General features: G+C 40.3%; 1 protein-coding gene across 1 annotated transcript in view; it reads right to left on the reverse strand.

Moving 5' to 3' along the window:
* Nucleotides 1-8,900, reverse strand: part of tmc3 (transmembrane channel like 3) — a 71,523-nt gene extending 62,623 nt beyond the window's left edge. The window contains exons 1-2 of the mRNA XM_079340010.1: nt 8,710-8,900; nt 1,471-1,617 (exon numbers count right to left, since the gene is read on the reverse strand). Of these exons, the coding sequence (XP_079196136.1) occupies nt 1,471-1,617; nt 8,710-8,861 (299 nt within the window). The 5' untranslated portion in view covers nt 8,862-8,900. The remainder of the gene's footprint in view (nt 1-1,470; nt 1,618-8,709) is intronic.
* Between the last annotated feature and the right edge of the window lie 18,548 nt (nt 8,901-27,448).

Below are 27,448 nucleotides of genomic sequence, written 5' to 3' on the forward strand. Positions count from 1 at the left end.
TTACTCATGTATGTATTACAACTTCAGAAACCTAAAATAATGACTCTCTCATGGTTGGCACAATTAAAAGATATATCCACAAATTTATCAAAATGAAGCAATCCATGAAAATATGTACTATCAACTGTTAAAGCATGACAAGAGCAATTACAGTTATAAAAATTGGTTGAGGTATACATTTATTTCAGTAGAAATGTTTATTAGGCTCTATTTTTCCTCATGTTACTGCTAAGTGTGCAGAATGCTGAGTACAATGTCTTTGACTTTTTTTTTAATAGAATAATGTAAACCAGTCATAAAACCATTCTTAAACCAATCACAGCAGTTTGGCCACATAGACTGTATGAATGGGATCAGTAGCTTTAAAGTCCATTATTTTTCTGGTTCAGCATATGAGGATTATATTCATGGGGCAATGAGCCATCTCAGCTGCATTTCACACTCCTCCTATGAAAAGCAATTTATGTTTATTTTGTGACCTCATTTCATGGTTAGGCTGAGGTCAGAGTTCAAATTGTAAAATTTCAGTAAAGACCAGAGATTTGTGATGTGAAATACGAGCTGTTGGTGCAGTGGGATTAATCGCAGACATTCAGGCTGAGATTAAAGAGTGTGGAGAAACGCAGACTTGCATTCCATCCCTGATGACGGTAATAAAACCTCTGCAGTAATAACAAACTGCCCATATAAAACCTGTTATCCATGGCACATAGTCAGCACATCTTAGAAGCTCTCTATCTATTCTGGTGCTCTCTTCCTCGCCTGTTTTCCGTCTACTATCCAAGTATAGACCACAATTTGGTATCTGATGGTCACAACACTCTCAGATATTTTTTGGTCTGGAGGAATGATTGGCAGGTTACATTTCATTTATGAAACATTGTATTTTATAAATAAATAAATAATTTCATGAAATACATTTCAAGTTACTCTTTCTCACCCAAAATATGCCATTAAAATATTAATTCAGCTATATGTTTGCCTTGGCTTTAAAAATTAATTGTGTTCATGCACAGACTGATTAGTTGTTTTTACTCCGTATTGTGATTAATATAACAGCAAGGTCAGAGCTTCCTCTGGAAAGGGAAAGAGAAAAACTGGACAGAAAAAGATAAACTGTTCTTAGTGATAGGTTTAAAGGCGAGGGACTGAAAATCTAAATAAGAGAAAAATCCCTTTGTGGCTGAAACTTTGGAGTGTTAAGATGTATGTCAGAGGTGATTTATAAAAGACAGACATCCAGTATGCCTTGGCTTCAAATGTTCTTATATTAGTCTCCTCTCTCTTTTTACAGGAGTTCAGTGACATGTACTGTACATTAACTGAGCACTTTAACTAAGAAGAGCATTATTTCTAAAATGTATACAGTATGCCATGTGTGTGTGTGTGTGTGTGTGTGTGTTGAAGAGCAGAAGAGATAGAGTAATTCTACCATTTAAAAAAAGAAGAAGAAAAAAAGCAGTGTGGTACTTTAGGACTTTGAGCTTGCGTCTCATTGGCCAGGGTCTAGTCCGAATGTTGGCAATGATCTCTTTCTGGTACTGAATGTTCTGGAACATCTCCTCTGGGTCATTGCTGTCCACCCGTTCATCATCTTTGTCTTCATCATCTGAAGAGCTAGAAACACAACAAACACAGACTCAGACTGTTACATTTTAAAAAAGAATCTTAAAGTATTTTATCATGAAATCCAGATTGAAATGGTTTTGATGTACACGTTGGTGAATTTTTAGGGACCAAAGCACTGACCAGTGCGAAGGACCCTATTGAAACCCTTATGATTATTAGGGACCGAAGCACTGACCAGTGCGAAGGACCCTATTGTTCTTCAAATGATTATTATTTTTTATTTTTTTTTCGGTCCGTCAGTTTGACGCCACTTTTGACGGCTTGAACGTGAATGAAAACTCATCAAAATCTCCAACGTCATCGGGTCTGGCGAAAAATTTGATATTCTCGTCATTTCAAAAAAAAAATTCGCAAGATGACTCAGTGGCGCCCCCTTCAAATTTTCGAAAGGGCCTGCCCATTGACGTTTTTTCGTCTTACGTGCATGAAAATTTTTATACACATTAAGCATGCGAGATCTCACATAAAATCCTCTTACGCCCATAGTCAAAACCAAACAGGAAGTCCGCCATATTTTTTTTCAATGGCAAAAATTCGCGTTTCACAGGTTAGCTATTTGAACGAACTCCTCCAAAAGCGTTTATCCCATTGACACAATGAGAATGTCAGTGTGTTCTCGACATGTTGAAGATCTCTCGTTGTGCTCTGCACGTTATTTCCTCAAAGGGCGTGGTCATACGGACGCGTTGTTCGTCACAAACAGGAAGTAGTTTGTTACGGGCCTTAATATAGTCATACATTCATCAAACATCATACACATGATCCCAGTGGAAAAATAAAACTAGACATGTTGGCATAAAAAGTGGGCGTGGCTAATTTACTCAGTGGCGCCCCCTTGAAATTTTCAAAAAGGCCTCCCCATTGAGGTTTTTTTGTCCTACATACACGAATTTTTTTATGCTCATTGGGCATGTGAGGACCTACATAAAATCCTCTTACACCTATAGTCATAACCAAACAGGAAGTCCGCCATATTTTTTTGAATGCAACAAAAATGGCCAAAATTCACGTTTCACAGGTTAGCTATTTGAACGAACTCCTACAACAGCGTTTATCCGATCATCGTAAACTCAGTGTCAGTGTATTCTAGACATGTTGAAGATCTCTCGTTGTGCTCCGCACGTTATTTCGTTTAAGGGCGTGGCCATGGCGTACCATCAACCATTGATGTCTCGGCGCACCCCTATTTTACCTTTCTGAAAGACCTCCCCATAGAGGTTTTCTTCTCTGACATGCATGACAATTTTTTTGTATGTTAATAGTGTTAGGAACTACAATAAATCCTCTTGCACACATAGTCAAAACTAAACCGGAAGTCCGCCATATTTTTTTTTAATGGCGAAAATTCGCGTTTCACAGGTTACCTATTTGAACGAACTCCTGCAAAAGCCTTTATCCGATTGACACAACGTCAAAGTCTGTGTGTTCTAGACATGTTGAAGATCTCTCGTTGTGCTCTGCACGTTATTTCCTCAAAGGGCGTGGTCATACGGACGCGTTGTTCGTCACCAACAGGAAGTAGTTTGTTATGGGTCTTAATATAGGTGTAGAGTCACCAAACATCAGACACATGATCCCTGTAGAACAATTAAACTTGTCATGTTGTTATGATAAGTGGGCGTGGCTAAATGACTCAGTGGCGCCCCCATGAAATCTTAAAAATGGCCTCCCCATAGAGGTTTCTTTATCCTACAGGCATGACATTTTTTATGCTCATTGGCCATGTTTGGACCTACATAACATCCTCTTACACCCATGGTCAAAACCCAACAGGAAGTCCGCCATATTTTTTTTTGCATGGCTGAAATTCGCGGTTCACAGGTTAGCTATTTCAACGAACTCCTATAAAAGCATTTATCTGATCGACACAATGTCAATGTCTGTGTGTTGTAGACATGTTGAAGATCTCTCGTTGTGCTCCGCACGTTATTACGTCAAAGGGCGTGGCCACGGCGTACCATCAAACTTTGATGTCTCGCCGTACTCTAATTTTTTAACCTTCGATGACTGCTTGGCCTCGTGTCGTGGCTGCACTCCAGCGGTCGCACTCTCGCGGTCGCGACACGCGGCGACATGCGCGGGGTGCTTCGGTCCCTTCATCACCGCTTGCGGTTTTAATTTCACTTTATATTTTTACACAATTATAGTGATTGTATAGAATGTGAAAATCTGTGTGAAGAAAAATCTGAAACTGGTCACTAAACAATCATATATAAGTTGAAAAAAAGCTGCTGTAAATATGTGTAAAGATTTAGTAAAAGTTAATATTTAGACCAGTAGAAGGTCTGAAATGCAAGTAGTTCATGCATTTGTTTCCTCCAGGTTGGATTACTGTAATTCTATTTTAGCAGGGTGCTATGGTAAATCTCTAAAGACCCTTCAACTCGTCCAAAACGCTGCAGCTCGTGTTCTTACTATAACTAGGAAAAGGGACCACATTACTCCTGTATTGGCTTCTCTCCATTGGCTCCCTATCAAATCTAGAATAGAATTTAAAATCCTTCTGCTCACCTACAAAGCTCTAAACGGTCAGGCACCATCCTATCTTAAAGAGTTTGTTGTACCGTACTATCCAACAAGAACATTACGTTCCCAGAATGCAGGCCTGCTCGTGGTGCCTACAGTCTCTAAAAGAACTATGGGAGGTAGAGCCTTCAGTTATCAGGCACCGCTTCTTTGGAATCGTCTACCAGTCGGGGTCCGGGAGGCAGACACATTAGGTACTTTTAAGAATAAACTTAAAACTTTTCTTTTTGATAAATCTTATAATTAGGGCTGGCTTAGGACCAGCTCATAGTTATGCTGCTATAGGCCTAGACTACCGGGGCACTGGCACCAGGATCTCTTATCTCTCTCTCCCTCTCTCTCTCCCAGCTTTCATATCTTATTACTGCTTGTCACTATCTTTATATTCTAACCTCTCCTTTTTCTGGGAGCTCCTGAGCTCTCTTAGGTTCCCAAACCTATCCTATTCTTCTTTCTGCATCTTGTCCCATCTCCTCCATCCCATTTTCAAGCCCAGCACAGTTTAGCAGATGGCTTTTCCGTCATGAGCCCGGGTCTGCTGAAGATTTCTGCCTGTTAAAAGGAAGTTTTTTCTTGCCACGCTATGACGGATTAAGCTGGGCTCTTGTAATATAGCCATAAGTAAGGTCCTTTACCTGCTTTTTGTAAACATAATGATGAGCATGGTCTTGTTACCTGCTCTTTTGTTAATGTTAACAGACAAACAGTAAGGTCCTTTACCTGCTTTTGTAAAGTGTCTCGAGATAACGCCTGTTTTGAATTGACGCTATATAAATAAAGATTGATTGATTGATTGATTCATCAATTCATCAATTCATCTTTCACATTTTTTTGGGCATGGCCAGATAGTTGGCTGTATGATGCACTGGGTTCCATTGCATATTCCGTGGCTCAGCAAATATATTGAAATAATGACATGCAGCATTTCTCACATCAAACATGAGGGGACCTGCAGGTATATAATTGTAACTGACAATGGTTAATTGTCTTAAGTTAAGTACTTTGATAAAATAGGGGGCTGATCTTATTTCATATTGTGCAAACAGAACAATAGTTTTCCCTTCATGCTGGTCATAAAACAAAAATTCTAAGAATGTTTGATTTGCAGAGCAAATATCCACATTACAGGTTGGAGTTTATTTATACATGCAGGCTATTTTAATGTTTTTCTCTCAATGTCATAATTATGTATTTTTAAAACATATTTTCTTATTTAATATTTTCTGTGATCGTTCATTGTTTTTTGTTATTTCAAAATGCAAACAGAACAACAGAACAAACAATACACATTGGCCACAACCAACATTACTCATCGATTTGTCAGACACATGACACACTCCATACCTTATCGACAAAATAGTCATGTCTGTAACCAAAAAGCATGGCACAAAGAACGCCATGGCATCCAAGCTCGTGCAGAAAACATTGCATAATAACCACAGTTGACAGTGACGCAGCACCCCCCTTTTCACTTATATAGAGATTATTATTATTATTATTATACTCTTAACAATAACATCAATGTCTGTTAAGCAAGACTAGAAAATAAGCATACATTAAATAAAATAAAGGGCATCAGATAAAGAAATTAGAATACATTTGAAAATAAAATAAATAAAAAATGTTCTGACCTATGACCCAAAAATATCACTTTGCCTGTTTCTGGGCTGTAATCCACCATTCTCTTTAGTACAGAATTTGCAAATCTCTTTCCACTATATCTAAAGAAGGGTGACCACATTTCCAAAAAAACATCCTCTCTACACTTGAACCTATATGTTAAATACTCCAAATGAGGTTAAAGATTATTTTATGCCACCCTAGTACTGAAGGTGGAGTATTATCAATCCATCTTAATAAAGTGTTTTTTCCAGGCAGCAAATGCGAGGATACTGAACAACCTTCTTCTATGGAAGCTCTTTAACTGAGGACTTGGTAAACCAAGGAGCAAAGTTTGAGGCTCAAACTGAACATTGAAAATCAAATTTAGTTTACTAACAATTTTACCCCAGTAATCTTTGATGTGGATACATGACCACATACAATGTCTATAGCTTCCCTCCTCCACCATACATTTTGAGCACATTTCTGAAAGACTGGTATTCATCCTGTGTCTTAACTGGGGCGTAATATGTGAGTGATGTAGTATTTCTAAACTGAGTTTCTCTACTTCTATTACATATGGAGATCCCTTTTGCAGAGCTTCAGATCTGAGCCCATATTGCTTCATCCATTTTAAGGCTCAGATCAGTATTCCACATCTGCCTCAAGTAATCTGAGGACATGCTACTAGCAAGGTAGAGTTCGGCATAACCCTGATTGATTTCTTGCCTCTGTAAAAAAGTAAAGATTCAATCTGTGAGGTTTGACAATCAAAACGCTTAAAGCTTTGCTTAATAATAAAGCTACGGATTTGTAAAAATTTGAAAAGATAAATAAAAGGCTTCTAGGGAGGGAAAAGTCTGTTTTATTTGTTTAAATGTTAGCATCACTCGTCTGTCATAAATGTCCAAGTGCCAAAATCCCCCGGTCTTTCCAGATGTTAAAACCTTGATCAGACAAAGCCGGAACAAAATCAACAAAGACTTTGAGCAGATCTCCACCCTTCTTATTGTCTGCCTGATGTGGAAAATAAGATAATTATTAAAAGTCCCCTGTTTTAATCATTATCTTATTTTCCACATCAGGCTGAACCTTTCTTAAGTCTAGAGCAAATAAAAGAGCCGACGGAGAGTTTCTTGCATTAAACGATTCTAAGTCTAGCCACACTGATTCTGGATCATTGTTAATCCACTCAGCCATGTAATGAAGTTGTGCAGCCAACTGATACAGTCTAATATTTGGAACATCAAAGCCTCGTTCCTCAGCAGGCATCTGTAATTTAGCCATTTTTAATCTTGGCTTCTTTTTATTCCAGATAAATTTACTAAACCAGCTATTTAACTTTTTGATTGTTTCAGTACCAAGTAGGATCAGGATCATTTGAAAATTGTAAAGGAGTCTAGGAAGGATGTTCATTTTCAATAATGCTATCCTACCCAGCATAGATATTGGTAGGGAGACCCACCTATCTAGATCATCGCTTATACATTTTAAAAGAGGTTCAAAGTAGGCCTTATACATCTATTCCACAGAAGGAGTAATCGAAATCCCCAGGTTAGTAAAGCCTTTGGGTGTCCATTTAAAAAGACAATGATGGCTGAGAATGACAGTTGCCTTGAATAGCATTTTTGCTGAAATGTGCTAAGGAGATACACTTGAATTGACAAAGGCTGTTATCTGTCTTTAATTGTATAGCATCAATAATGCAAGGATGGTGGCCAGTGTGGTATTTGACCACAGGCATAAAATGTGGTTAAGTTACATGGGCTATGTTTTCTTGTGTTTTTTTAATTTAATTTTTTTTTTTAGTGAAGGTTGCTTTAATTTGGCTAGGCCTGCTACTCTGCATTAGGCTAACCTTACACAATGATAAGCAAACTTTTATATATATATATATCTATATATATATAGATATATATATATAGTCAGGGGTGGAGCTATGGTGTGTCGCAGTTTATGACATTTGACAGAGAGGAGTCCTTTTCGTGAGCAGGTGGGGTTTTGCTACATTCAATGGACACGGCTACAGCTAAGCATCTTTATTTTTTTGTGATTTTTACCCTCAATTTGAATTGTAACTTTTTTTCACCACTGAAATGTTGTACAAATTTTGAAAAACCCCCCCAGAAATCTGTACATTAAAATTTGAGAAGGAACACATTTTTTTTATTTGAATGCGATTTTATTGTTGAAATTATGCTGAAAACAAATGGTTAACAAAGATGGCCACCTGAGTGTAATATTGAAGGGCATTTTTGAGACCATGGGTCCATCAGTGCATAATACATTGCATCCTCTACTCCTTGCTTCAAGAGGGATTTTTTATGATGAGTTCTCGCTGTCCATTATGTTGAAATGAATGTTAAATGCAGTCTTTGTATTTTATTTCCTTTTTTCTACCTTCTAATGCAATATGCCACTCATTTGTTCCTCAAAACATCATCCAAGGTGGCATTTTTTTTATTCTATAAGGAAATGAACTACAAGCCATGCAAACTAGGCTGTATATCTTCAAAAATGTTATCATATGAGTTCTGTTTCATCTTGTGGATCCCATCCCCTATGTTGTCTAAAATTGCCTCACAAATTATACAGAGGTTTAAAATGATTCACGCGCAATGATAAAAAAAAACATTACAATTAGATTAAAACAGGCACTTTGCACAAAAACATGTTAAAAAATAGAAGTACCTCATTTTTTAAAGGGCAACAAATTCACTATTTAACTATTTTGACATTTATGAAATAAATACCGTGTGCATGTTGCAGAGTAGCAGTTAAGAGTCACACAGCACTCAGGAAACTCTCCGTATTATTAGATTTCTTCTAAGTCTAATTGCATAACCTTCCGGATGTCATTTAAGGCTCAGAAAGATGAAAGGCACACAGAGTGAGGGAGAGAGACATACAGATAAAGGTTTCCCAGAAACCATCTCAGATCATCCAACTCACCCCTGCTGGTGGTCCTGAAAAGCTGAATAAATCCTTCGTGAATTCTTCCTGATACTTTTGTGTCTCCTAGTTGCAGACAGAGACCTGCTGCTTCCAACCAAAGGCTCAGATACCATACTCATGCTGTCTCTGCTCAGACTGGGTGAGCTCATTAAAATCACACAGAGAATAACTGCACAGTGCTGGTTGAACCCTCCCTACCCACTGCCGGAGCCCCTCTGGAGCAGGATACAGACGACAGTCTACTGTAGAATGAAACACACTCACCCTGAGTCCAATTATATTCTATACTGACTGCTTAAAGGAACAGCGTCAAACAGCTGGCAACTGTATCAGGCAATCTTTATTTCAATTCATATGAAAAATGTTTTTTCCTATGTTATCACAAACCGAGGAGGGTACCCAAACGCACGACTCGAGGGCAAATGCAGTTTCAAAATTCTGTTAATGCAGGCAAGGTTCGGTACACGGGAGTCAAACAAAGGTATCAAAAGACGGAAGGCAGCAATCGCGGTCAAAAACTAACTAGGTCAGAACAGGAAGGCTAAAGAGAAACAATGCTGGTAACGCTGCTACAAAAAGACAAGACGAACTGGCCAGGAGTGAGGGGAAACACAGACACTATATACTGAAATGGGGGTGGAGTTAACAAGACACAGGTGAAACACGTCAGGTAATCAGTAAAGTGAGAAACACTGGGGGTGCATTTGGATTGTCCCTCCTATCTACTTTCACTATCCACTTTACCATAACCCTGTGAAAACGTCACGGGGTTAAGGAAAGGTGTTAGGAGAATTCATAAAGGACTTAGGAAAAGGCGATCGTGATGTTTTGACAATCCGACCGCACTTTCACTCGGTGATGTCATAATCATGTGATGGCAGCGGAGGTTAGTGACCCACTGGGGGAAGGGCAATGCAGCCAACAGACCTGAAACGAGACACAGGGTAAGTATCAAAGTAAAACACAAACACAAGACATGTTACATGAGGGAAACAGAAATAAACTAAACACTTAACCCGTAGATGTGACATATGTGATAAATTTATATTTCTCCCTGCAGAAATAACATTTATACAAGTCAAAACAGATGTGATAAACAGTTCATATTACAGCTGTATACCTCACAGATATCTTAGAATAAATAGATGGCATATTCTTATGTCACATATGAATCATTCACACATTGTAAAGTTAACTAAAAACACTTTACACAATGAGCAGGACCTTCCTCTTTGTTATATTATTTACAAAGACCCAACATTAATCCAACATGAGCACAATACAAAACATTTTGCAAAGTAACAATGGCACAAAAATGCCTTTTAACAGGCAGATACCTCAAGCAGAACCAGACTCATGTTGAACAGATAATTGCAGGGCCGCACCTGGCCAAACTGGGGCCCTCAGCAGAATTTTATTACATATTTTATTCTATATTGCTAACCTGCTGTGGGCTGCTCCAACACTTACATTTTCTCCATTGTGGGTCAAATAAAGAATTATCTTAATTTATCTAATTTCATTTTATCTAATATTATTTAACTGTTGTGAATTTAATTCTCCAAGAGATGGCCAAATGTTATCTACATGAAAATAGCCTTAAACTTCTATTGATAGCATAGATTGATGGGCTATAAACCTGAGCCAACATACGACCATCAACTGGTCAATTATCCACTGAATGTACAGTAACAGCACATTCAATAAATGATCATCAGGACCGCTGGAAAATGTAATCTTCAGCCCACATCTTGACAGAATGATCCTCTCTCCTGTCCTTTTTTCTTTCTCCTGCCTTGGGCTGACTTGGTGCTCTACATGCACTTCTCGGCACAATGCGCATCCTTTGCGCAGACAGGCAGACCGATTCCAAAGAAGAGAGAGGACTGATAAATAAAGGCTCTACCACCCATAGTAAATTTAGAGACTACAGGTACCACAAACTGGTCTTTATTCTAGGAGCACACTGTTCTATAGGAACACTATACATGAGTTCTTTGATATGAGCATTGACCATTGAGAGCTTTTCTAAGTGAGACTTTTGAATTTGAAAGTGAGACTGAGAATTTTCTTCTAGAGTTTGAAGGGAACCAGTGCAGGGACACTAATTTAATATCTCATTAGAACATGTGTTGCAGCATTTGAAAATTATATACAGTATGTATATATGTAGAAAAGGTATTATACTGAAAATGTGTTCTGCTTTATTCACCCACGTAAGGATTTATTTTGGTTGCTAAATCATCACAATGATTTTTGTAAATTATGAGGACGTCATACATCAATCACCTGAGATTGTTACTGTTGTGCTACCAAAGTATCATGATCAGATGAAAACACAAAGGAGATGGACCCAATAGCGAAAACTATCAAAAAGATTTATTAAACAAAAAGTCAGAAGCAAGGCTTCTTGAAAGTGAAGAAACACTGAGACTAAATAGACATGGGGTAAGCAAACACAGGTGAAACGACTGACATCGGCAAAGACAATGAAGACAATCAACACTGGAGGCGTGAATCAAAATAGCAAAGTGCCTTCACAATCTGTCAGCAGACAGTACCTACTATACGTGCTGTATACTCAGTAGGTATGCACAGTAAGCAGATACGTGTACCTACTTTGCCTGATTTACAGTATTCAGTATGAAAGTGGCCTCATTTGAGTTACCCAAACCAGCTGCATCCATCCTCTTTTTTTTTGGTTTGGTTCATTAAGTTTATTATTTTATTTAACCATTGTTGTGTTATTATGAATTAGGCTACAGTAAATGTGTGTGCGCCTTATGTTCACTTGGCTCCCATCACTGTTCAGGAGCCTCTGTTCATGGATGCTGTGAGACAGCAGCCTACCTGACAGATGTCACTATTTAAGTGGTTGCTGTTTAACTGTACACAGAGGAGTGCTTCTGATAAATAATTTTTTCTTCTTGAATTACATTCACAACTCGTGACTTCAGATGAAAAAATTCAGTGATCAGAGCCCTGCAATATTCATCAGTTCCACATTTAGGCCTGCTGAGAATTAAAGACAGTGAGGAAAGATGTGTGCTCCTTCATTTATTGCAAGAGTTCTGCTTACATCATTATTAGGATCTGACTCTGAAGCTTATATCTCTTTTATTGTCAAGTTCATGACAGTCTGGGTATAACTGTCTAACAAAGGTTTAAATGGAGCAAGAGGCTCTTAATAGGCTTGAAATAAATATATACAGCCCTATTTTGACAGCCTTAAATGTGCTTTTAAAGGCGCTTGTGCAAAGGGATTTAGGAGGTGTCAGCAGAGCAGTTGCTACGAATTTCTTCATTTTTCTGTTTTTTAGTGTTCTTGGCGGTGCCCGGTGAAATACACACAATTTGTTTTATTTTTTACGATTTACCCCTCATCAAGTCGGAGTATTATTATGTATATTATATATTTTTAGTTGTCTTATTCCCATTTGCAACACGTTATTACACCTCTGAATGCAAATACATTTTTAATTAAACTGTTGCAGAACTAACCTAGTCTTAAAAGTCACAAAATGTAAATGGACTTCTTAGTACCATAGCTCTAAGCAGACAGCTTCACTTTGCCAGGCAAAAAATATGTTAAACCATTATGACGCACTTGAATGCATCATAATACAATTCAATGCAGCCTCTGAGTGGGTGCATGCTGTAGAGCACTGTCTGACAGTGATATGTGTGATACACACAGTCATGCAATGATAAGTAATGTTATAAAGTGTCTGTCTGTCTGTTCAGTTAGCTTGCTACACGAGGAATCGTTGCTCTATAATGAACTGCCGACTTTTTAATGAACTGGCGACTTGTCCAGAGTTTAGCCCAATGAAACAGCTAATGGAGGCTCCAGCCTGTGCCCCGTCAGAGGTTACAGACAATAACTTGAATGAACAAGTAGGTTAATCGTTTCAGCTGTTTTACTCTTACCATTCGTAGAGAAAAATATTGTTTTATGTCCTGGGCCCCTGCTCTGCTGCTCCTACTCCTGGCCTCCTTTTCAATTCTTTTCTGGTGTCCCGATTTTTGTTTTTTCGGGGCCATCATTTGATCTCCCTGGCTCACTCCCTGCTGGTGTTTGCTTGTGTGCACCTAATTCCCATGAGGAAGAGTGAACCGTGGTGTGGACCATGGGGTTATTGAAATTATTAAAATTAAAATATTGAGTGACTTTGTGGCTTTGTTTTAGTTTGGATTCATGAGTATAAATCTATATTAGTGAAGTCAATGCATAATGATTTATACATAGAGGCTAATGGTCCTATTGTGTGGGCCCTAGTGGGCTGTGGGCCCTTAGAATTGTCATCACCTTTCCCCCCTATACGACGGCGCTGGGTGTCAGACCAATTTTGCCATTACCTGGCATACAATCTGAGACACAGAGCACAAAGAGGTTAAATTATGTTTTGGCGTTACATGAATAAGACTAATTAGGGTGTCCGCTCTTATTGCCTCTTGGCCAGGTATGCAGACATGCTGGCATGTTGGTGTTTTCAGGCAGGTTTTGTCATAGAATTTCTTTAATTCCTTAATTAATGCCCTGTTGTGCAATATTAGTCACTATCTACAGGCCACCAAAGTATAAAGCAAACTTCTTTTATGACCTCAACAAACTATTATCTGCTGTGTGTATTGATTATGACTGTGTTGTTATAGTGGGTGATTTCAACATTCATTTGGACAATCCGAGAGATAACAGTGTGAAAGAACTTATAAACATCTTGGAAAACTTTGTTATTTCCCAGCATGTAACAAATCCAACACATAACAAGGGACACACTCTGGACTTGGTCATTTCAAGAGGTCTAATGGTTTCTGATGTTGTGGTGAATGATGTTGCCATCTCTGATCACTATTGTGTTTCCTTTAAAGCTTCCATCTTGGCTGACTGCAGAGAAGGCAAAACAGAGCTGATCAGAAAACGTTACATTGATGACAACACATGCACACTCTTCACTGAGGCATTCACTTACACACCAGCTCTGCACTCAGCTCCTGTCAAAGACCTTGTAGATAAGTTCAGCGCTAAAGTTCTAAATATTATTGATGCCGTTGCCCCAGTCAAGGCCAAAGCTGTCTGTGTAAAAAGAAAGCCCCATTGGAGGAATGGGACTCTTGTTACAACAAAGAAAAAAGATTGTAGACAGGCTGAGCGCAGGTGGCAAAAAAGTAAACTCCAGGTTCATTATGACATCTTTGAAGAGACGCTCCGCTTATATAACTTAGAACTCAAAAGGGCCAGGCAGTCCTTCTTCTCTGAGATAATCAACAAACACAGCAACAATGCTCGGACTTTGTTTACTGTCGGGGACAGACTGACCAACCCCTCAACATCAGTTCCTGCTGAACTGTTATCTGTAAAGGCATGCAATGATTTTGCATCGCATTTCACCCAGAAAATTGAACAGATTATACAGACAGTCAGTGAGTCTACTACAGGCAGTCTGACTGTAACTCCTGTACCTCCTAATGAAAACAATTTAGCTAACCTGGCACATTTTCACCTTCTAGATCCAGTAGCATTAACAGACATAGTTCAACACCTCAGGTCCACAACATGCAGTCTTGACATTCTGCCCACAAGCTTTTTTTAAAATGTTTTTAACTGTGTTGCACCAGATGTATTGCAGATAGTTAACAGCTCTCTTCAGACAGGCACTTTTCCTAAGTCGCTAAAGACAGCAGTGATCAAACCCCTCCTAAAAAGAGTAATCTGGATGCTTAATCAATTAATAACTATAGACCCATATCAAACTTGCCTTTCTTAGGCAAGATAATCGAAAAAGCAGTTTTTGTGGAACTTAACATGTTTATGGTACAAAATAAATACTTGTGTATGTGTTTTTCAGTCTGGATTCAGGTCAAAGAACAGCACTGAAACTGCTCTTATCAAAGTGCTAAATGATATCTATGTGAACAGTGACGCATCTAAAGTCTCAGTGTTAGTGCTACTGGATCTTAGTGCTGCATTTGATACAGTGGACCATAACATACTGCTGGACAGACTTGAAAACTGGCTTGGAGTTTCTGTAACTGCCTTAAATTGGTTTAAATCTTACTTGCAGGACAGGGTCTCCACTGAGTCTGTTGGTAATTATGAATCTGAGCATGTGAAGATCACCTGTGGAGTTCCTCAAGGTTCCATCCTTGGGCCGCTTTTATTTAACTACATTTATCTACATGCTCCCTCTTGTTCAGATCATGGAATATTACAACGTTTCCTATCATAATTGTGCAGATGACACACAGCTCTATATATCAGTGTCAACGAATGACCATAGTTCCTTATACTCACTGAGCAAGTGCATCAACGAAATCACTGAGTGGATGTGTCAGAACGTTTTACAACTGAGCCCAGAAAAGACTGAGGTGATTGTTTTGGCCCCAAAGAGGAAAGGTCAGAGGTCAGCGCTCGTCTTGAATCCATGTCCTTAAGAACAACAAATCAAGCCAGAAATCTTGGTGTGATTATGGACTCAGACCTCAAATTCAACAACCACATTAAGATGGTAACAAAATCAGTTTACTACCATCTGAAAAATATTGCAAGAATCAAAGGTTTTCTGACCAAACAGGATTCAGAGAAACTTGTTGTTTATTTTCAGCAGGCTGTAGTAAAAAATCTGTCCGACAGCTGCAACTCATCCAAAACGCTGCAGCCAGAGTCCTCACCAACACAAAGAGGGTGGAGCACATTACACCTGTGCTTCAATCACTGCAGTGGCTGCCTGTGTGTCAGAGGATCAACTTTAAAATCTTACTACTGGTCTATAAAGCATTAAATGGTCTTAGCCCTAAGTACATGTCAGATCTACTTGTAGAATATAAAACATCCAGACCGCTCCTCAGGAAGAGGTTTACTCAGTGTTCCCAGAGTCTGAAGCAAACAATGTGAAGCAGCTTTTAGTTACTACGCTCCTCACCTGTGGAACAAACTCCCTGAACACCTGAGGACTGCTGCCACACTCAGCTCCTTTAAATCAGGCCTTAAAACTTTGTTATTCACTCAGGCTTTCAATTAGAAATATACTGTCTGCCTTACTGCAACACATTCTTCCTTTTTTAATAGTTTTATCAGTTGTTCCTTTATCGAGTATTTTTACTTTCTTTCCTGTCTTTTAATGATGTATGATCTTCTTTTGCCCTGTTTATTTTATCTTATTTTTTATTTGTTTTATAAATTTCTGTTGCATTCTTTCCTTAAGCTCTGTTTTAATGTTTTTCTGCTTTTATGTCTGTAAAGCACTCTGAATTGCCTTGTGTCTGAACAGTGCTATATAAATAAACTTGCCTTGCCTTGCCTCATGTCTAAACGGTTTGGACACAAATCGCGTTTAAGTGACAAAAATGGAACATATTTGTAAATCGCCATCCGGAAGTCATTGTTGCTCGCATATATAAACAAACTACTTCAAAATAAAGCTCCGAGTGTCCTGGTTAAACAGTGTATAGCCTGTATCGCCAGCTTTTACTTTGAAGAGCTTCAAGGAACGGAAGTGTGTGTTTAAGGGTGCGTGCTGTGTTGTCCGCTGTCATAGACACTGGACAGTCTGTATTAATATATGTAGTCATACGATTTATTATAAATCCCACTCTGTTGTAAGAGAGCGTGCGCGTGTGTGTGTATGTGTGTGTGTGTGTGCGTGTGTGTGTGTGCGCGCAGTGGGGAAAGACGGAACGCGCGGTTTGGAAACAAACAGAAACACAAGCTTTACGTCTGTCGGTCGTCTATCCCATTACAACTTTAAACTTTTTGTAGTAGCCTAATATATGTGCACATATTAAACTGTGGAGTGTGTGCGCTGTTGTGCATGTTTGTGTGGATTACGTGCGCTGTGAACTCACGTCAGGACAATCCTGCTCCATACACTGTATTTTCTATAACAACGTGAGCACTGGGCTGCATCAGGAATAAACAATAAAGATATAGTGCTGCATTTGCACAGGCCGTGTAATCGGGTTCTATGTCTCTCTCTCTCTCTCTCTCTCTCTCTCTCTCTACTTCAAAATAAAGCTCCGAGTGTCCTGGTTAAACAGTGTATAGCCTGTATCGCCAGCTTTTACTTTGAAGAGCTTCAAGGAACAGAAGTGTGTGTTTAAGGGTGCGTGCTGTGTTGTCCGCTGTCACAGCACCGGCATCATGTGGAAGTACGACGAGGACCCGCTAACAGTTTTACTGCTGTATAACTCAGAAACACAGACGGCAACCACCCTCACAATTTCTGTTGGAATTGTCTAGTTCTCTTTATTATATCCTCAAAACGGGCCACGCTACTCCTGCCACAGCGTTTGCGCCACACACACAAGAAAGGTATCAAAACGACCGGCTCGGCCCCAAAAAGTGTGCTATTACTTTGTGGAAACCTTGGGCACACGGTGTGGACACAAATCGAGTTTAAGTGACAAAAATGGAACATATTTGTCAATCGCCATCCGGAAGTCATTCTTGCTCGCATATATAAACAAAATACATCAAAATAAAGCTCCGACTGTCCTCTCACTCATACGTGTATAGCCTGTTTCGGCAGCTTTTATTTTGAAGAGGTTCAAGGAACGGAAGTGTGTGTTTAAGGGTGCGTGCTGTGTTGACTGTGTCACAGCACGGAGCTGTGTCACAGCACCGGCATCATGTGGAAGTACGACGAGGACCCGCTAACAGTTTTACTGCAGTATAACTCAGAAACACATACACAGACGGCAACCACCCTCACAATTTCTGCAGGAATTGTCTAGTGTTAATTTACTGTTGCTGTTGTCAGTCAGACCTGATACAGTTCAGCTTTATCTAGACACCAAGAACAGCTTGGGGAGAGTCATCGGCTCTTCCTGATATCTGCAAGGATGTCTGGGTGAGATTGTTGTTTGCTCCAGGGTCCTTAACATCATTTCAGCTGTTTGTATCCGGGATCTCCTTCTTTCGGTCATGACCCAAAGGTGAGGATAGGAATGAAGATCGACCGGTAAATCGAGAGCCTTGCCTTTCGGCTTAGCTTCTACTTCACCACAACAGACCGATATAATGACCGAATGACTGCGGACGCTGCACCGATCCATCTGTCGATCTCACGCACCATCCTCCCCCCACTCGTGAACAAGACGCTGTAAAAGGGCAAGCCACCTTTTTCCAGTTGGGAACCATGGCCTCAGATTTAGAGGCATTGATCCTCATCCCAGCCGCCTCACATTCTGCAGCAAACTGCCCCAGTGCATGCTGGAGGTCCAGGTTTATTGGAGCCAACAGGACCACATCATCTGCAAAAAGAGATGAGTCCCCAGAAATAAGTTCTTGACAGGAGTCAGCCTGATTAAGGTCATGTTTTGTGTTTTGTTTTATTCTGATCAAGTTTTCTTTATGTTACTTAGCCTTGTCTCTGTTACAGATCCTCCTCTCGTCTCCACCTTGTGTGTCAAGCCCTGCCCCTGATTACCCACACCTGTGTCTTGTTGCTCCCTGATTGTCTGTGCTACTTAAGCCCTATTTCCTCCCTCATGTTGCCAGTTTGTAGTGTTTCCTTGTGTACCTAGTCCTAGTGTTTTTCTGTCTGATCTTGTGTATTACCTCTGCCTGTCCCTCGTTACCGACCTTAGCCTGCTCTTCTGGAATTGTTTGTTCATCTGACCACCTGTGTACCGAACCCGTTTTGTATTAAAGGACTGATTATTGAACTTCCTTCTGGGTCTACGTTTGCCTCCATACCACCTGTCGTTGCGTCAGTTCTGTATAGAAATAACTGTAATACCTGTTGTGCTCACCAATGGACAGATGAAGTATGTGCCCAAAACACTGCATCCTCTGCCACTTGTTGAGTTGCACCGTCTTGACATTACTTCCGTTGTCGGTTGTCATGGTAACCAGTTCATTAGGGTTGAACTTCCAGTATGTGAGGGCATCCGGCCGAGCTTCAGCTATGTTCTCTCCAATGTGATCTTGGGGGAAATAGCTGGTTTGAAAACAGGCACTTTTCATTTCCCACTCCTCCATACAATTTACCGTCAAACTCATATGGTTGTATTATATGGCTCGTAGGTCCTGCTATACCATAAATCGGTGGTCAGTGCAAAGTGAGACACGTTAGCAAGCTGGACGGAGAGGATCTCTCTGATTTCAGTGTACATTTTCGGTACATTTTTACAGTTCTCTTGCAAAGTTACTACGACTAGGCAAACTAGTGCTTTGGGTCCATGGCTTTTAGTAGCCATTTAAATCTCTGCTGTTCCAACGTTGCAACGGGGACCACGTCCTTAGCAATATGGTAGGCTACTGCCTTGGTAATCTCACCCCATTTTTCTCTTTTTCGTGCATAAGACACAGCATGAGTCACTGAAACTTTCAGCGTGCTTTGTTTTGGTGAAGTAGGCTGCAAAGGTCTCAGGTTCTGGTTTGCAGCATGTAGTTTTACACACTGTTTGTACTGAACTTTTTGGCGCTTTTCTAAATGGTGGATGAGGTTCGTCGTGCTTGAACTTTTTGTTACGACCCGTTTTCAGCACTCTTGACAAAATACATCATTCTGCTGTTCGTCTGATATTTTAAACCCGAATCATCTCCAAATCATACAGCCCGTGCTTTTCTTTTTACTAACCAACTCCTCTTTGTAGCGCTATTCTCATCTCTGCCTCTGTTACCTGCACCAGACCTAGGGGTAATCTGGACCGGCAGCAAGGGTTACACAGGCCAGCAAACACTGTGTAACTTTATGTGTACTATGGCTGTGAATCAACAGAAAGAGGACAAAGTTAGGGTCTTCCTCATGCCTCACGCGTTTATTTCTGGACTGTGCATTATAAACAATAAACAACAAACAAACAGTCACATTTCTCACAACAGGCTTTCCAGTTAAAGTGTGGCTTCTCTTCATCTCATACTCACAACATTTCATAAATAAAATAGTAAATTGTATAAACAAAATAACAAGAAATGATACAAAACATTCTTCATCAAGACAAATTAAAACGCATGACTTTAACAGAAATTAAATGAAGTTAAACCCATAAAATACATTACATTCACTTACACACGTACATTTTGTTAGCATCGGTTATTTACCTGGGAGCGGGAGAACAAGAAATGTGGACCTAGCATAACACGAAGCCTCTTGCCATGAAAACAAAATGTACTCAACTCTGGCTAGTTAAAACTGGATAATATGTCGAACACATGGATTTTACTGAACACTTAATGTTGTTGTATAACATATACACATACATAGAAACTGTGTTTTTTCTTAGTTAGTGTAACAACGCCGTTGGACTTCTTGGCGTCGAGCCAGCGCTTGTTAACCATAATACACGTCTCAAAACACTCATACACATCACTAAAACACTCAACATTGAACTCCCACTTGATACAGTACCAAGATAAAACTAGCAAAGTAAGTTTTTTGCCTTACCTTTGAATCAACAGAGAGAGGACAAAGTTAGCGTCTTCCTCATGCCTCACACGTTTATTTCTGGACTGCGCATGGGCAGAGTGTACAGGCATAATCTCTCCAGTTGATCCACAACAGAATCAGATCACCACCTACTGGCGGAAAAGTGTAACTGACCTTCACAAACTATTAACAGTAGTTCAATTAAAAACAAAAAATAGGGGGGGTGTCTGTTCACATATGAACTACAGATATGGCATTTTCAACCCATTACACCTCCATGATGTCTTGTTGTTGTGAGGGAGTGGGGGCGGGGTTGGTGTTAAGTTTCACTCAGAGGGACAGAGCGGGAGAGAGGCAGGGCGGGGTTAAGAGGGACAGATAATAAGAGGAGAAAAAGGCATACTAGCGGCTCTACGGAAGAAACTTTTAATGTTACGTGAATTAAATTGATATTACAAAATAGTCCTACACTATATCGCCTAAATAAATATATCGATATTTATTAAAAACTCGATATATCGACTAGCTCTGTAAGTTTGGAATCTATTCGTGATTCCACTGTAACGGTAGGGGTTTCTGTATCTGTGTTAAATGAATAATTAGGACATTATCAAACAGACTTGTGGATCATCTTAGATTTATTTGTCCATGGTCAAATAACATAATAACATAACAAACAATGGCTCAGACATGCTTCATGACCAGAACCTTGCAGTTACTGGCATGCTGCTCACAATTTCACATGCTAGTGAACCAGGACTCCGCAGTCACTGGACCCGTGCTTACCAGGATCTCACGATCACAGGCATCGTGCTTGACCAGGATCTCACGATCACTGGCAAAGTATTCTTCTTCACAGTGTTCCTTATATTCTGATAGAAAGACAGCCCACAAATACTTCACTCTGTATAAGGCATGAAGAACTCATCTCCTTGACTCAAATGTCAAACATCTATGTTAAGCTAAATCTCTCAGACAACAACAGACACTTGGCTCCAAACCAAATATAACTCTGCTACTACTGTAATATGATCCCTTACACATGTATGTAGTACATCTTCACAAACCTAAATGAATTACTCTCACATGGTTGACACAATTAAAAGATATATCCAGAAATGTATCAAGATGAATGAATCCATGAAAATACGTACTATCAGCTCTAATATTGCTGTGAAACTCAGTTATCGTACACTAATGTCTGAATGACTCTTGCAAAGGTCTCTTGCAGCCATCGCCTTAAAATGCTTATAAAATGCTTTTTGTTTTGCAAATATGGTGAGATAAACAGTCTATCAGAAAGATAGACTAAAGAGAAAACCCTACTTTCCTTCAATATGGGCACGTTAGACTGTTCAAATGTTTGCCTGCAATTCTTGAGGGACTCATCGTTCTCTGACACACTTTTCCAATGAAAAATATGTATTCAGTGCATTCAATACTATCAATCTTCAAACAGGAATATTGTATCATTTAAAAAAATGCATGGTAAAAAAAAGCATTAGAGGAAAATATTATATCGACAATCAACTGGCCAGATGCATTATTTCTTTTTTAAGGTTTTCTGTCTGTCCACCAGTCCGATTCTTGTGAACACAATACCTCAGTAAATCCTGAATAGAGTCAGTCTATTTCGACTGTTTCAAAACATTTTAGGGTACGATCACATCCAAGCGCGGACGCCTGTCTCCTGGCTATATCCTTCAAGTAATTTAGCACCTTGATATAAGTTTGACCACTTGGAACATCATACATGTAAATACTTCATAACAATCTGCTTCATTTTTAAAGACAGAACCTACAATATTTAATTCAAACCTACTGTTTTAATAATTCACCTGTGTTAGGATTTTAAACAAGAAATTATTTGGTAAAAAAAAAAAAAAGTCACCCTGTTTGCTGAAAATAATTCAAAAAGACCAATAGAGAAAAATAAATGTACGCTTTATCACCCTCTTAAAGCACAAAAACAAACACATTAAATTGTCCTTCAAAAGAGAATGTTGTCCCCCTTTAATGAAAAAAAGAAAATGTCCATCCAGGCAGTGCCTCCTTAATACAATTTAATGTCTGCGCAAACAGCTCGGAAATAGAAAAAAAAAGTATCCTCAAAAGAAGGTAAATAAACCGTTGATCTGTTTGGCACTCACTAGTCTGGCAGCCTTACTCCTTCCTTACCCGGGGTGATACAGGTCTCCTTAGTCTTTTACGGTACTCCAAAATACATGCAGGACACCCATGTGGAGGAGGAAATGCTGCACCTCAAACAAAAGGGTATAATCTCCTGATCCTTCTTTCTTCCTCACACTCCTCTCCCTTTTTCCAGTCAACACCCAACAAAAGCAAAATTCCCACAAACATCTCCCTCTCACTTTGTTCCCCCGCCCCCTGCCCTGGCTGAGCAGGTCCAATGAACAGGCTAAAGTAAGGCCCCGTTTACACGGAGACGCTGTGACAGAAACGCATCAAAACGACTCCACTCCGGATTCGAAGCACAGACCGTCGACACGGCAGGTCTTGCCTGAGTGAAAACAATGTAGTTCTCACAACCGGCCAGTAGTGGGCAGTGGAACTTTACAATGCGACGCACACGACACTCACCAGTACAACCACTTCCTCCATAACATCCTCTTTAGCGGCTAGTTCTCCCAAGTCTAAACCAAATGCTGCGTATGGTAGCCCTGTGCTTGGGTAAAGGTTGAACAATTTGCCGCAAGTGTTCGATGCTCTTTCGGCGGCGGTATACACTATGTATCATGTCAAGGTTCTGTTTATACAAATCGAATCGAATAGCTGATGAAGCACATAGCACAAGTGAATCCGCCGCCATTGTTGTTTGTTCTCGACTACTGCGCATGTCCAAATGTATGGGGGGAGGTGTGGTGAGGTCATCGCAGCCAGAGAGTCCGCTCCGTTTCGTTCACATGGCTGCGATACGCCCCCGTATTTGTTTCGCTCCACTCTGGAGGTCGAATTCAAAAGCTTGCGTTTTCACCCCGTGAAACACCGACACCGTATGAACGAAAGGCCAATCCGATACTCAACTGTTTCGTTTTACTGTCACAGCGTCTCCGTGTAAACAGGGCCTAAGAAAAACAACATGACAAGAGGATGAGACCTAACCTATACAGAAAGTACATAGACACACAAAGGGACATCCCAAACAATAGTGGCCACGTCACGTCAAGTTTGGCAAAGGATCTTTTAATAGAACCAGAAAAAGTTTTGCGCTGAACCTGTGATTTAACCAGCAAAAGAAAATTAGGCTTTTTGGATCAAAAACTTCTGAAAATGTTGAATTGATCTGAGCAATCATTCTGGTTAAACTTGTTTTATTTACCTTTTTAAAAATTCTTGTCTTACTTGGAATTACATATAAACTTATAATATAACTCCTGAGCATACTTAAATTTGTTGGGTCATTCATTTCCTACACAGCTCTTGTTTTGTATGAATCTTGCAGCAGTTGAGATGATATACAGTAGCCAAGAAACTTCACCTCTGTTTTTTTCCAAATTCATACTTGGACATGTGTGACACCTGCCTTTTCAGCTTGACCCATAACAGTATGCATTCTTGAGTTAAGCTGTAGCCAGTTTCTTTGGCTTGTCTATTCACAAGCAGTGACCCTGTGCATGCCCAGTTAGTCCACAACATCAAGGAAAGTCTGGACACACCCCTGCCAACAAGCATGACAAACTGGAAGACTGGATCATAGCTGTTTAAGGAAAATTGGTTTCTTTGGGTCCAATTTGAAAAAAGTTTTTTTTTAGAGAAGAACAGATATGAGAAACGTTTCTATAAATCTTATTGTAATCTATTGTTGAGGTCCAGCCAGAATGACAAAGTTCATACCCCTCAGCATCCTGTTTCATAGAACGCTTCTGTTTGTTTAAGAGGTTTGGCGCGCAGGTAACCCAAGCCCTTGCAGTAGACCATTGTTCTGAAAACCGAGCTGAGATCATCCACTTGAACGCATCTTCACAAAGAGCGTCTATTTGTGCTGAATTGAAACAGTATTTAGAGAGATTGTAAAAATTATGCCTCGTTCTGTTCTGCAAAGATAGGAAATCCACGGAGATCACCTCACTAGACGGAGGACACCCTGGCCTTGCTCGCCCTCTGGGACCTGCTGCCATCACCATTCAACTGCACGGAGACGGCTGAAGACCGCTCCAGCAACGGACATTCTTCCTCTCATCAACCGCGGACAAACGGTTTACAAGTGAGGCTTAGTTATAGGTCTGGGAGAGTGTTTAATAATTGAGTGATAATATTTGCTTGGTATTTGACCTCTGCGTCTTGGGTTTTAAGACAATAAATCCTCTTTTGTGTTCTTTATTTGGGCCACTGCGTCCCGTGTATGTTTCTCTGTGAACTGTAGCATCATAACCGAGTAATAGAATTCATGATCAGAAAGACCAGTGTGAACACCGTGTAATATAAATTCAGCCACTGGCTTCTGGTAGTGAAATAAACTTTGCTATTGTGAGGTTTCAGTTATGTTTTGTTTTTCTGTGGTAGTTTGTGTTGTCTTTTCTCCCCCTCCCTCTTCTGGTTTTTCTTCCTTCTGCAGGTATGTGAGTGGCAGGGGGTGTGGCTGGCTCCTCCAGGCAGCAGACGAGGCACACCTGACGTCTATCTAATCAACCCCTCCATATAAGCCTGGCTTTCACCCAACTACTCTGCCAGATAATTCCGTATTGCTCGGTAGTGGTCACGTTTGCTTTCAAGCAAATTGTTTTTGTAGCCTCTTGTGGTTTTTGTGCTTTTGGTGTTTTTTGGTGACTTGATGGACTGACTGTGTTTTTTCTTATTCTCTAGTTCTTGCTGTGTGCCTCCTGTTTTCAACTCGTCGGAGTCCCGTCTTCCGGATCTCCCAGCCAGCCAGCTCCCTGCCCTCACTGCCTGCTCTCTTTTGTCAGGCATGGGGAAACTACAGCCCAAAGGCCATACAAGGCCCACTAGTCTTTTTAATCCCGCCCGCCTAACTTGTTAAAACTATAATTTAATTATTATTAAATCGCATGCATTTTGACTTCCATACAGTAACGCATTTCCCCCATAGATAGCACACTCGGAAATTGTTTGTCCAATGTTTACAAACGCACATGAATGCAACATTACTCTCAATGTCATTTTTCACATCACGCACACTGTAAAAATGAGGGGACCAAAAAAAAGAAAAGTGGACAGTGAGTGCCGAGTGTTTAATAAGGAGTGGACAGCAAAAAAAATGTTCACTGATGTCCAATCAATGGCTGTATGTCTGATATGCCAGGAAACTGGTTAGTCCGTCTTTGATGATGATGTGTAGATGATGAAGAAATCGCTGCTGATACTGACTTGCTTGTATAGTAAGAAGTTTATTTACAAAGTCAAGAAACAAAATCAATCCAGGTTAGCCATGGTACCTGGGAGAGTCACCAGTCAATTGTGATCCCTCTCGAACAAAGAAAGAGACTCGTACAGCATTGGTCAAGCAACATCAGAACATATACGTCCTTATTTGGGCTTAGGTCAACTAATGTCATTCAGGTCAGCATCTTCTCCTACATCCTACCCTCCTTGTGTTTCCTCGGGACATATGGCCTCAAAGGTTACAATTCACTGTGGGGATGACTACCATATCACCTCCTGTGTATCCTAAGAGTCATTATCTGTTTTACTCATGACTTAGACCCTAACAATACCAAATTGTTTTCCTTCACATTCCTAAGTAATTACTCTGTCACATCTCCGGGTTAAGTGTTTGTTTATTTTATGTTTTCCTCATGTATCATGTCTTGTGCTTGTTTTACTTGTTACTCACCCTGTGTCTCGTTTCAGGTCTGTTGGCTGCATGCCCTTCCCCAAGTGTGTCTCAGCCTGCTGATTACCTGATGTGTCTCACCTGTGTCTTGTTAACTCCACCCCCTGTTCAGTATTTAATGTCCGTCTGCCCTTCACTCTGTGCCAGTTCGTCTTGTCTCTTCGTAGCAGCGTCCCAGCAATTCTAGTATTCTGATTCTTGTTCTGACCCGTGTGTTTTTGGGTTCCGTTTTTTGCATGTCGATTTTGTACCTTTGCCTTATTGGACTGACTACCGTGTACCGAACCCTGCCTGGAATAAACGTTTTAAGAAACTGTTTTTGTCCCACCGAGTCGTGCATTTGGGTCTCTTTGTGTGTTCGTGACATACTCCTAATAAACTCGTTAGATTCTTGTTTGTTAAACCAAACTCTTCTTTAAGAACACTAATTGCTTTACCAAAATTTCACATTTTAACAACACAGTTACAATTTACATAACTGTTCATATCACACTGTGTCGCAAGTATAATACACTTCAAAACTGTTGCAGTTTTTAAAGGATACAACATCAGCTGCCACTTTGCAACGAAGCATGTAAACTATGCTAACTATGTTTATAAGGCAGTCAACGCAAGAATGGGCAGCTACTGCAGAGAGATGGCTAATTTAAAGACTCAGCAACAAACTGCGATTCAAGAGTTCAGTACCAAGGCAAGTTTTTTTTTTTTAGTAGCATTGATATTAGCAAAGGCTAGAAAGCCTTTCTTGGACCAGGTTAATACAATTCAAAATTCTAAATAGAGTTGTAAGCTATTTTATTATGTTATGCGAGTTGGCTTTTATTTTGTAAAGGTTCAAGGAACGGAAGTGAGTGCTTGGGGACCCGTGCGGGGTGCTCCCGCCGTGTGCGGCAATAAAGGAGGAGACGAATGTTCAACTTAATAAAGACTCCGTGCTTCTTTGTTTTATGGTTTCCCATGTTCATCCATCCTAAACCCGCTCGGTTACATTGGTGGCAGCGGTGGGATGTTTTTTTCCTGCATGGAGGACCCGCCGAGGAAAAGTTTGTTGAAATTGCAGATAGCTAGCCGATGTTAGCCACTGCTGGCACGTGCTTGGCCTTGCTGGTGCAGTGAGGATGGTGCACGAGTCCGAGCCGCGTCTCGCCTGAGGACCTCACTCGTATCCTCCCCCAACTACACGCCTTGGTTTTTTTGTGTTGTTTTGTGCCATGGACGGAAGGCACGTGTTCCGGGATGTTTTGGTGCCGTCTCGAGTGGTGCATGTTTTTTTGTTGCCGACTTTGTGGCTTTTCTGACTGACGGGATGAGACCCTACACACTGCCATCGCCTGCTGATTCTTCAGATAACATCTCAGCTTCTCCCATCCATGCTCCCTCACTGCTGGAGGAGGGGTCGACACGTTGGAACCGGGGGCCTGAAGAACCTCTGGCTGATGGTGGCCTTGGGGCTGCACTGGACACGACCGCCTGCTGCCCGTAAAGGACTGTGTCTCGTTTTGACAGGACTGTGAATCAGCCAGTTTGTTTCAAAGACTTTACCAGTTATGAG

This window comes from Symphodus melops (genome assembly GCF_947650265.1).
Source record: "Symphodus melops genome assembly, chromosome: 3".
Classification (NCBI taxonomy): Eukaryota; Metazoa; Chordata; class Actinopteri; order Labriformes; family Labridae; genus Symphodus; species Symphodus melops.